The sequence below is a fragment of the Myotis davidii genome, unplaced genomic scaffold (assembly GCF_000327345.1).
Source record: "Myotis davidii unplaced genomic scaffold, ASM32734v1 scaffold292, whole genome shotgun sequence".
NCBI lineage: Eukaryota > Metazoa > Chordata > Mammalia > Chiroptera > Vespertilionidae > Myotis > Myotis davidii.
This window is the reverse complement of record NW_006285042.1, coordinates 4,077,409-4,089,879: the sequence shown is the minus strand read 5'-3', so window position 1 is coordinate 4,089,879 and position 12,471 is coordinate 4,077,409. Positions and strand designations below refer to the sequence as shown.

The window sequence follows — 12,471 nt, the reverse complement described above, 5'->3', positions numbered from 1 at the left end:
TTTGGAGAAATAGTCCTCTCTGCAGACTAAATAAAGCTTTTTATATAAGGCACTGAAAGGCAAATAGGTCACACAGCAGAGTCATATGGGAGGCTGTGTGCCCTTTCCCTCTTCTTGCCTTGCTTGCTTGCAAACAATAAAAACCTTTCTGAACAAATGGAAGTGAACTTTGGAACCAACAAAACATTTCGGGCACCCTGCCACAAGGATATTCTCCAGACAACTGTGGGCCATTTGCTATCCTGTATAGCTCTATAGTTCTTGCCATGTAGTGGGTCTGTGGTTGAATGAGCCTGGCATAGAATTACAGCCTCGATGCTTTGATGTGAAAAATCACTAACAGATCTAGACTGAGAGATGAGGACCAACATACATTTTCAGCATGATGGTACACGCGGGATGTCATTTAAACTAATACCTTCATATATTCTTTTTCCTGCATTAACTTGAGAGTCTCCACTGACAAAAACAGTCACCATTGACCATAATCCTTTCTGCTATTTGCCATGTACTGTGCAAAGGGTTTTACATGCATACATCTTTTAAGACTTAGAATAGCCCCATTATCTCCATTTTGCAAGTGAGGAATCTGAGACTCAGGCTCTAGGTCTCTTCCTGCTAATTCCAACATCTTCCACAAATAGTTAACTCTGGGATTTACTATCCCTATAAAAAATAATTGATCAGAATATGAAAAGTTAATAAAGTAGTGAGGACACCTAAATAACTACCAGTTCCAGCACAATTTGCGATAATGACAGCTTTACACTATCAAAAAGAGAAAGAAAAAATAGAGAATTTATTTCTAAAGATTCAAACCTCTGCCCCAGAGATCGGGAAATCATGTCTGTCTTTTCAGATGGAAGTTAACTGTCTTAGAACTCAAAAGAAATTCAAATAAGTAGTCATTCAAAATCTGCCATTTTGTAGGAATTTCCTTCAGAATCAGTAAGAGTTTAAAAATCAAAGATCCAAACAATGGAAGAAAATAGTCAATGTATAAAAAGGCAATTCGATCAACCAAAGGACTTGTATGCAAGCATATAAGCGTAACCAATGGACACAGACACCAGGGGCGGTGAGAGTATGGGGGGGGGGGGCATTATGGGGATAAGGCAATTCACTGAAGAACCTTGTCAAAATAGCCAATAAACATATGCAGAGAAGTTCAGTTTCACGGAAAAAGAAATACAAGTTCAAACAATTATATTCTACTTTTCATCTCTCTACTCTTTCTTTACAGACAGCAATTTAACAGTAAAAGCCTATTTGCCCCAAAATTACCCAAATGAACTAAGACACCCACACAGCTCATTATTTTTAATAATTTAAAAAATGGGATGCCACTACTACAGGATGGTTTCAACTTTGGTTCAGAAAGAAAAATTGAGCTTGTGGGAACTTAGATGTTAAGCTGTACATTTGTATATTCATAGAAAAAAAACTGTGGCAGGACAAACAAAACTGGTAATAATTATGGAGGGAGTGAGGGAATGACAATTTTCCACTTTCTGTATTTTTTATTCTGTATTGAATTTTTTTAAGAAGGAGCTAGATTACTTATAGTATTTTAAAAGATATTTTTAAACACATTATTAAAAGTTAGAATGAAGGTCAAAAAATGTATTATAATGAATGTCCCCTACAGAGGGGGCCCCACCAATTCCTGCCCAGCTCACAATCCAAGTTTGAATACTCTGTGGTTTAGACAGAAAGTTTGATCCGTGTTCCTCTAGTCCTAGACTAAAATTTCACTTTGGCACAATATTAAAACTGGGCTATGACTCATCTTCCTCTGCAAAACAATGAAAGTTCTAGTTCAGTGGGAAAAAACTACTTAAGTTGCCAGTTCACCGAGCTGTTCGAATCAAGGTCAAAATATTGAGTGAGAGCAAGGTGTCACTGCCCAGGCCCTATCTCATTCTGGCATCAATCCTTTCAATGGGCCTTCAACTGTTATTGTCATAACTAGTTAATATTAATAACAGGAAGAAATATTAATAATAGGAAGGGAGCAAAGGGAAGGCCAGACATTATAAGCATGGTAATCTGGGCAGCTTCACTAGGAAGCTGCAACTCCACACTTCCCAGTGAATCACTGGTCCATTCCCTGCAAATCACTGGGGAAAGGGATCCAACAAAGGGGAAGATAGGTGCATGAACAGTGAAGTCAGGGTAATGTAGGGAAGGTGCTTGCCTGTCAGTCTAGCAGGACAAAGATCATTGGCCACCCCTTATTTTACAGAACTTATTTTTCCTTTTACTATTTACTTGGAACTGTTACCTAATTCAAGTCTGTGAAAATGTGGGAATCCATAATCCCGAGACAAAGGAGTTCTCTCTCCCTTGCTCTTCTTGCCTCCCTCCTGCTTCCTTGTACTTATCCATGCTCCCTCCATAGCCATGTGGCTCTAGAAGCCCCATGCCGTGTGGACCCTATACAGTGGCCTGCAGCTGGGAACATACAAGCTAACCTAGCCAGGTGTTAAACTGGTCTGAACAAATATGGAGGAGAAACTCTGGGCAATGGCTTTGCTCCTAGCTCTGCTGAAGACAAAATGGGGCTGTGTCTTTGGTGGAACAGAGGGAGAGGGGACGTTGGAGAGTCAGGGGTTTCGTTCCACAGAAATAAAGCTTTCCATGATACTTCATCCTCCCGTGGGGGCCTCAGGAAATGCCCATCCCCACAGCACCCCAAGAAGCCCACTTCCACCAGCAATAGGTAAGGACACAGAGAGCACCCTACTGATAACAACCAAATCCTCAATTTGCAAACAGCTGGAATAGGAAGCACCTGGTACCCTCAAAAAAGGGGTCAGAGAACCCAAGTGAAACATAAAACCGACCCAGGATCCATGTCATAAGCATACCTTTCAAGTAATGTCAAGGAAAAACACAACTAAAAAAGATGATGATTAAATATATATGTATTTATGGTACTTAAAATACATTACATTTGAATATATATATATAAATTTGAATATATTATATATATATATAATGTATTTTAAGTACCATAATGAACAAAATATTTGATTTCCTATTTCTAGGCTCTAGGTCACGGGCAAAGCTCTTTATCGACTGACTAGATTTTTACAATTTTTACAGAACTTATTCCTTTTACTATGTACCTGGAGCTGTCACATACAGTGGGGTCTTGACTTACGAGTTTAATTCGGTTTGGAGACCGAGCTCGTTAAGGAGCTCGTTAAGGAGTTTGTTAAGGAGCTCGTTAACTCAAATTACTCTATCAACTCAATGCAAAAAATCAGCCGAGAGACAGCTGGTATCTCAAAAAACTCGTGAGTCCGGACACTCGTAAGTCAAGCCCCACTGTATAGCTTTCAAGGTGCTTTAAAATGTGTTCCATCATTAATCCTAACCATGACCCCCTGGGGGAATCCTGCTGGTGAGAAGACCCATCACAGAAGGTAAGTGCCTCCAGAATCCATGGCAGCTCAGGTCCACCCCTTGAACCACTGCTCAATACTATGTTAATCATGCTTCTCAGTTCCCCTCCAAATTCTTTTGTTTCAAACAAATCATTCTGTCCCTACCCTTCTTCTTCCAACTTAATAATTTTCTCTCAAGCCTCCACAAGTTATATTCTACTTGCTCTTCCTAGCCATGAAATCATTTTTATAAACATTAAGACTGGCTAAAAATTCACAAGCCCTGAGAAGTTTTTTCAGGCAAACCTCAGCACTCTCTGATCTGAACTCTGTGTTCCTTCATTCTTATATACTGTAGTCAACTGGTGGGTCAGGCAGGCCCTAAGACCTGCCAAAGATAATCACACTCCTCCCCTCGCCAGGTCATTTTAGGAGACCCTCCTGGCAGTGTCCCCAACCGGCCCCACCTCCACGTTCACACCCATTTGCACCCAAGCCTCTGATGAAAGTCTGATTCCCAAGCTCTCCACCTGCCTTGCTTCCTGAAGACACCACCAACCTGGAGCCTCGTCCGTGCTGAGAGATCTGCTCAGTGTACCAAGGTTTGCCTGTCCCCCTGTCACTCTCCTAAGAGCTTCCCAAATGACAAACGATATTCAGACGGGCTGCAGTCTCATAGAACCCTCCTCGACATCAACACAGACCGGACATTAACAGATCCTACCCTCTGCCAGCCCTCCTGCTGCTCAGAGAAGTTTATTCATCCATTCCACAAGCAAACTCTGAGCCTTCCTGACGCTGGGCACACAGTGAGGTGCTGGGTACCACGGTGACTGAGCTTCCCTCTTGTCCTCGTCCTCATGGAGCGTTCAGTTCAGCCTTGTAAGGAACTAGCAGCCTGGGCCTGTGCTCCTCCTCGCTGAGTCCATTAGAATCACTTGGATATCTTGGAAAAGCTTCACAGTGAAGGCCGAATCCAGTTACGTGAGGGCCCCAGCCCTTTTAGGATTCTGAGTGCGGCCGGGGTTGAGAAGGTTTAATCTGCCCATCTGAAAAGGAAGCAGCTGGCACAGAGTCCTGTTGGCCCACCAGCCAAGCAGGAAGGGCGGCGAGAAGAGCAGAGCCTCTCAGAGGTGGCTTCCTGAGCAGGCGATTTCCAGACATAAGTGATCTGTGCCATCGTACCTGCCTAGGCTCCTACACATTTTTACTTCACACTTTCAAGATGGGTGAGTGTTGTTTTTTTTAACTTTGGTCTCTCTCAATTACATTATTTTAAACATTTGGCCATTTGTACACAGACATCAAGAATAAGAAAATATTCCACAAAGGTTTTAAATAAAAAGATTCTATATGAAAGACAGAGATAGATATGTCCACCTTATTCAGTTTCCTCCTGTTATATCTCAGGGGTAAGCTGAGAGGCAAATTCACCAAATTAGCATTCCACATTCTAGATGACAACATAGAACAAAAGACTGACAATTTCAAAAAAAATAAAACAAACAAAAACACTGAAAGGCTAATTTTGAGCAAATATGTCTTTTAAATTCACTCTATTTAATTTGTTTTATTATTCCACTTAGATTCTGCAACAGTCCTTTGACCTATCAACTTCTGTACTGTCAAAAATTTAATACAAAACACATATGGTTTCACTTTCTGCCTTACATGAGGTCTGTAAATAAAGGATTCATCCCAAACTTTAAGCTATAATGGAGCAGCTTTAACAAAAAAAGGCCATGTGTTGCAATGAAATATACTATCCATAAAAATGTATTTTTATATCTTTATTTCTAACAGGATCACTAACGAGACCTACCTGTAGGTATAAGGAAGTAAAGTATTCAGTTCAGTAACAGCAACGTGAAGGGAGCTTAGGCCCTTGTGGAATTTGAAATCATGGATCCACTGGTTTTCTATTTTTGTTAAAAACAACATGTTCTGAAGTATCTTTTTTTTAATGCTTTGTATTTTCCTAAAGCCTTTGGACTGGTCAGAGGGCAGGAAAGAAATCTTGTCTAATTGGATGGGAATTCCTGTTTAAAGCTGCAGTCTACTTGCTTTCAAGTTTGCTTACTATTTAAAGGTTTATTGGTATTTTTTTCTTTTAATTATCTTCTGATTTTGAGCACCAGAGTTACCTGAGACCCTTTGTAGCAAGACCATAAAATGCAAATGAGAAAACTACAGAGATTATGAATGCCAGGGAAAGAAAGAGGATTAAGTGAGCGTAAAGAAGTATCCTCAAAAAGCCACAATGCTGTAACTGCTACTCCCAAGCACGAGGTTTTAATTCAGTGCCTGAAAGCTATTTTAATTTTCTGTTGAGACCACATGGTTCTTTAAATAAAAGAGAAAAGTCAATAGCCCAGGAAGAGAATTATAGGTACACTGATCTCCTATTACATGTGGCATAGAAAGTAAATTTACCAGGAAAATATGGGCCACTCCATCATTTCCCTTTAAATGCCCTCCATAGAGACACTGCCTACAAGCATTTACCACCTCATTTATATGGATTTATAAGGAATAAAACATTAAAAGGGACAAAGTAATTCCAAAAGAAAGAAAAAAAAATGTTTAATACTAACTTAGCCTAAAAGTTTTCCCATAGTGACAATGTTCAAACATGATATATGAGATCAAATAAAACACATCACTTCCTTTGTTTTGCTTTTCTCAGAAAGTTTCTATGGCCAGTACATGAATATATACATGAACCGGTCCAGAAAGGTCACTTGGAAGTGGGGTCCAGTGATGGAAACGGGCATGAGCACATCCCATGTCAAGCTCTGCGCTGGCGGTTCTCCAGTAAAACAAGACCCCTCATCTCCATTTCCCCCAAAAGTACAAACCTCCGGCTCCCCCACTTTGTCGGCTCTGAACTATATACATTTTCAAAAGTGAAATATCTTTCTCGCCAGCACAGTGAATCAAATACAGAACAACTTGAGCTCTACCACAATTCAACAGCAGAGGAAACTTGCTCTCTATATAACTGTAAACAGTCCACACATCAGAAGCTGCTTCAGAAATCCAGGGAAACCAAGTGCAACACACTTGTCACAATAAAGTTATGGTTCCTTGAGTGTTTTTCCCCAAGAAGCTAATATGTGGCAGACCATCACACTCTGAAGAGAAGGATGAAGCAGACAGCACTGGTCTCCACTATTCAGAGTCTACAGCAGAGGTGGCATCAGGAGGAACAAGGCTGTCCATCACCAGCAAACCCTGCCTTCCGGGGCTTTGTTGCAAACAGACGCGGTAAGTGACTGAGGGAGCCTTGTCAGCCGATCCAAACCTCACGGGTGGGGAGTCGGGAGTCCGGCAAGCTGACAAACTTACCTGGCACTCGCTGGTAAACCCGGCGAGCTCCTGGCCCTGCCAGGTCAAATCTGCACTTTTTCCAACGAAATGCGGTGGCTGCCGGGCTGCTCATCACCTACATCTGCTTGAAAGACGAGGAAAGGGATGCAGAGGAAGCGGACAACAAAGCAGCCTTCGAACTGCACACTGGGATGTCCTGTGTTGGGGTGGCTTTTCTTTTCCCATGAGAGGATCTGACTAACCCCAGCCCGTCTCCTCCCAAGGCAGACAGGAAGTTACACTTAGCCGTCAGTGAAACGCCTTCGGTCACTGGGGGCTGGGGTTGATTTCTTTTTTGTTTTCTGTTTTGTTTTGCTTTTTAATTGTCACAAGTAAGAGCCTTTGAATATACCAAGAGATTATAACTTTGTTTCCTGTTTTGACAGCATCAGCTCAGCTACTAAGGGACATCCCCACCCACCTCTCTACCCACTAGGTATATAAATAGAGGCTTCTGCCCTGGGTATACAACTGGGTGAAGAGTTTGGTTACAAATTAACTATACTTCAAAGAATAAATTGGACTTGTTATTTCACTTTAATGGGTATATATATATATATATATATATATATGCGCGCACATATATATATATACACATACATATATAAATAAAAGTTAAGGAAATAAAACTCAAAATGATCTCTTCTTAATTCCTTAGAAACTGCTATTATGGACAAAATTAACCACATAGAATTCTAAGATAAGAGGTTACAATTTTGACTCACATTTCCAGGCTATTCTATTTTCTATATTTGCCTTGCCCTCTTGGCTATCACTTCTGCACGTTTTCCACAGATGTATAATAAGCAAGATAAATCATCACCACATCACCTCACTTGTTTCCCTATTCCTATTCTCTTTTTCTCTCTTGAATATAGAAACTTCCTACTCTTAAGCAAAGATTTTCATAGAATATGTGCCCTTACCAGGAAACACACAGGTTTAAATTAAAAGCCATGTTCTTCCCTACTACTGCTGGCTGAGGTATAGAAAAGAGAACCAGCCAGTACCTACCCCACTCTTCTCCTCTTTACCTGTGTATTTTGCCTAGACTGGAAGCTGTATGACTCTGGCAAAATACTCACTCTAAGCCTCAATCTCCAAACCTGTAAAATGGGAGTAGAGACCTCACCTGCCTCCTAAGAGTCTTGTGAGGAGAGAAGAACAGTGATACAGATTATGTCACATAATCAAAGCCCAATTTTTTTTTTTTTTGGTAACAGCTTTATTGATTTAGAATTCCCTTTGTATGCAATTAACTCATGTAGAGTGTATAATTCAATGATTATTCATATATTCACAGAGTTGTGCATCCATCACCGCAATCAATTTTAGAACATTTTCACCACCCCAAAAAGCTGTCATGCTCCACTTCCTCCTCCCACCCTCCAGCCCCAGGCTACCACAAAAATCTACATTTGCTCTATTGATTTGCCTGTTCTGAGAATTTCATGTAAATGAAATCATTAAATATGCACAGGTTCTTTTTTTCACTTCCCACACAATGTTTTCAAGGTTCATCCGTGTCAGTACTGCATTCCTTTTTTTGGATGAATAATATCCCATTGTAATAATACTCCCCATTTTATTTATCCATTTATCAGTTGACGGATATTTGGGTTGTTTCTACCTTTTGGTTATGAATAATGCTGCTTTGAGCATTCATGTACAACTCTGAATGTTGTTATATGTTTTCATTTCTCTTGGGTATATATACCCAGGGGTAGAATTGCTGGGTCACATAGAACCATATGGTGAACCATTAAAAAAACTGCCAGAGAGTTTTCCAAAGTATTTCCACTACCTGTCTGTGCAGATTCCAATTTTTTCACATCCTCAGCCACACTTATTACCTGTCATTTTATTATAGAAGCCATCCTAGTGGGTAGATAGGACATCTCATCATGGTGTGATGTGCAGTTCCCTGATGGTTATTAAAGCCCAGTTTCTACCAGGAACCTAAAAATACTTCCATATTGAAAGGCAGGGCTACATACTCAAACTACAGAACAAGCAGCAAGACATGGGGACCACTTGCTCAGAATAGATACTGGCTACTAATGCTTAAGCAAGACCTTGAAGGTATCCAGCTTTAATAGTGGGTATTTCCAAACAGGTATGAAAGAATTTCAACATTTTCAACTGGTATAGTTGTATGGATTTATACCAGGTAAATATTGGCTGGCCTTCTTATCTCTGGCAAGAAGCTGCTAAAGTACTTGATCCTGCTTGCTCTCCCAAAGGGTTGCTTAAGAAAATGCATTAAGAGATGAAATTCTCAGTGGAAATATGAGATTCCAATCACTCACAAACCAGTTCTTCCAATCGGTCTTTCTGCTTTATTTTCTTCTTAAATAGAAATAGGCCCAATTAAAAAGCAGCCTTTTGTAAGTGAATAGCTATAATTGTTTATGGGGAAAAAATTTTTATTTTATTTTTCAATTACAGTTTACATTCAGTTTCACTTCACATTAGTTTCAGGTGTACAACACAGTGGTTAGACAATCATATACTTTAAAAAGCATTTCCCTGGCACCCACCTGGCACCATTTTTTAATATGTTTTTACTAATTTCAGAGGAAGGGAGAGGGGGAGAGAGATAGAAACATCAATGATGAGAGTCATCGATCGGCTGCCTCCTGCACACAGAGATCAGTTGTGTTGTGATTTAAGATTAAAGATCTCTGGACATAAGACACTGGGGGGTAGGGGAGGCCAGAGGATTGTCAAGGGCGGGGAAAAATAAAAGGACACATATGTAATACCTTTTGTAATACTTTAAGCAATAAAAAAATTAAAAAAAATTAAATGATTAAAGATCTCAAAAATTTTGAAGGTAGCCAAGGAGGACAACAAATCAGGAATCCCCTTTCCCTCTTAAAAATATGATATTGTAAGAAGGGTGGTAATTATTCTAAATCAAAGGGATTATCCAAACTAATTCAAAGAGATTATCTAATTCAAAATTCAAACCATCTAAAATCTAATTTGAAGGGATTATCACTTTTTTCTAATCCTAAGGGACTATCTAATCTGCTGTAATCTAATTCAGAGGAATTATCTTTTATTTTAGACCTTGTGATGTTTGAACAAACTCATAGACAATGTTAATTATCTCTTTCCTAAAACATCCTATTTTAGGACTTTAATCCGCCCCCCCAAAAAAACTAAACAGAATATAACCAACATAAAGCAAATACACACACATACACAAATATAAAAAGGCTATAAACTTTAAAAAGTAACCATTTTTTTCTTTATTTTCCAATATAAGGCCTCGGGCCTTGCAGCATGTACTAATAATATGATTCATCCATCTTCTAAGAAATTTTCCACATCCCAAGCCTGCACCATGTAATCCACTGTTTTTGTTATTTCTTGGCATACGGCTGACTATGAGCCTGACCCCTGCACTTTCCTATGTCAAATAGAACTTTCCATTGTGGGAAATGTCTAAAACATGCACATTAAGCTAAGTGAGAATGTCATCACAGCTCAGGAGCAAACGTGGTCTGTATCAACCAGTACAACTCCTGACTGGATTCTGCACAGGAAAGGCAAGCACAAGTGCAAAGCCTTCCCTGGAGTCTCTGTAAATACTTGACCGTGAAGAAAATCAGAAGCAGCGATCAGTTAAGCAACGTTATCTAAAGGTCCTTCTAAAAAGCTCTAACAGGAGGGCACTTTTTAAAATTGCTCTGTGACGTCAGAACCCACTCTCAATCCACAGACCCCTTCTTCTTCTGTGTTACCCGGTGGCCTCATTTCTAGTTCTTGTGAAATCAATAGGCCATTTATGCTGCAAGGATCTGTCTAGGGTATGCACTGTCTTATTCAATCTGGTGTTGACAGCAGTAATCAAATTTTGTACATACCACCAGCTCTATTATAGCTCAACAGTAACTGGCTGCCAGCCTAGGTCTACTCTCACCAGAAAGGAAAAAAAGACTGGACCAGAGAGAGAATTACAGGACGAATGAGCTGAAACTACAGGAGGTCGTGTAGAAGAGAGAGAGAGAGAAGCAAAGTCATTTCGAGACTAATCCCCTCTCCACTGGGAAGACACAGGCCCAGCAACATCAGCTCAGCCAAGACCAGTTGAGCTGACCTTGGCTATTAAAGGCACATACTTTACCCTTCTTTCTGTTATCTGCAAACCCTCTTGGCTTTGAGCATCTAATTATAACCGCCAGTCCTGACTAATGAACCTACATCTAATCCTGCAGAGCAGCAGACAAAAGCTAGAGACAAACCGCACCCACCGACACCAGGGAGCCCACGTGCAAGGGGACCTGGAGTTACAGCACCTCCCGTGAATGCTCCAGACACTGTGGCTTCACTTTGTAACTCTTCTGTCTGCACTTCAGGTGGAATCAAGAAAATGTTAAATTAATCTTATGATAAAAACAAAGTCAGCCTTTAAAAAAAATGGTGGGGGTGGGGGGTCGAAACCTAATTTTGGCATTCTACTGGATATTTCTTTCTTAACTTTGAATTATCTAAAAAACACACACACACACTCCTGCTAACAGATATTCTCTACTTAAAAGAACATAGATGATGCTATTTCCTGTTATAACAAGCAATTTTTTTCTCATTTTTTAAAACTTGAAATAATTTTAGATTTACCAAAAAAGTTGTAAAGCCCTAGCTGGTTTGGTTCCGTGGATAGAGCATCGGCCTGGGACTGAAGGATCCGGGTTCGATTCTGATCAAGGGCACATGCTCGGATTGTGGGCTCTATCCCCAGTAAGAGGCATGCAGGAGGCAGCCAATCAATGATTTTCCCTCATCGTTGATTTTGCTATCTCTCCCTCTCCCTTTCTCTCTGAAATCAATAAAAACATATTTTTTGAAGTTGTAAAAATAGTAGCGTTCTCATTTCCTTCTCCCAGCTTCCTCAAATGTCACCATCTTTACATAATCAAAGTACAATGATCAAAACCAGAGATTTAATACTGATGCAATACTATAAACTACTCTATGGATCTTATTCGAATTTCTAATAATTTCCCCTTCTTCTGGATCATGATTCAATCCAAGAGCCTACATACAAGCAACTCCTTAAAAATCCAAGATACATCCTTTCCAATAATTCATGCAATATCTAACGAACATTCCTGAGGCGCCCTCCACCCCCCCTCCCCGCAATAGTTGTTTTTCAAGCTAATGAGGTAGTGTCATTATTGACCCTTGAGTTTTCCCAGCTAGAAATGTCCTTTTCCTTCAAAATTCTTTCATATCTAATCTGAAAAGTCTTATCAAACTTCTCTCATAAGTACAGCTCATATAGCTTCACAATCCCCTGTCCAAAATCCTTGGACTAGCTGCGTTCTCAAATCAGAACTTTTCCCAATTGAAAAAGTCAGACAGCACACAAGCCATCTATTACAATAGTTGAAACATAAACCAGTGAGACCCAGAGAAATTTCCCCTAATTAAACACATTAATACATCTGCAGCAAATATGTGTCATTTATTAATGGTGAGTGAGATAAATAAAGATTGGAAAAATGTCCCAGCAGTTCAGGTCAAATGTTGCCACCAAATGAGTGCAGGCCAAACGCAGGTTTTACTGTCAAATGAATTACAAAGAAAATACCTTTTGGTCTTCAGAGCTCTTTTTGGCTACTGTAACTCCACAGTACTTTTAAGGAATGAGGCCACTTAGATCTGTACTTACGAAATCCATGGCCTCACCCATCTCCTG

General features: G+C 40.0%; 1 protein-coding gene across 2 annotated transcripts in view; it reads right to left on the bottom strand.

Moving 5' to 3' along the window:
- UTRN (utrophin) overlaps positions 1-12,471 on the bottom strand; it is a 461,667-nt gene that overhangs the window by 405,014 nt on the left and 44,182 nt on the right. Inside the window, exon 1 of one of the 2 annotated variants that reach the window (XM_006755401.2) lies at positions 6,741-6,950. The exons of the other annotated variant lie outside the window; for it this stretch is intronic. Within the exon in view, the coding sequence (XP_006755464.2) occupies positions 6,741-6,834 (94 nt within the window). The 5' untranslated portion in view covers positions 6,835-6,950. Of the gene's footprint in view, positions 1-6,740; positions 6,951-12,471 lie in introns of those variants that run through there. 2 annotated transcript variants of the gene reach the window in all.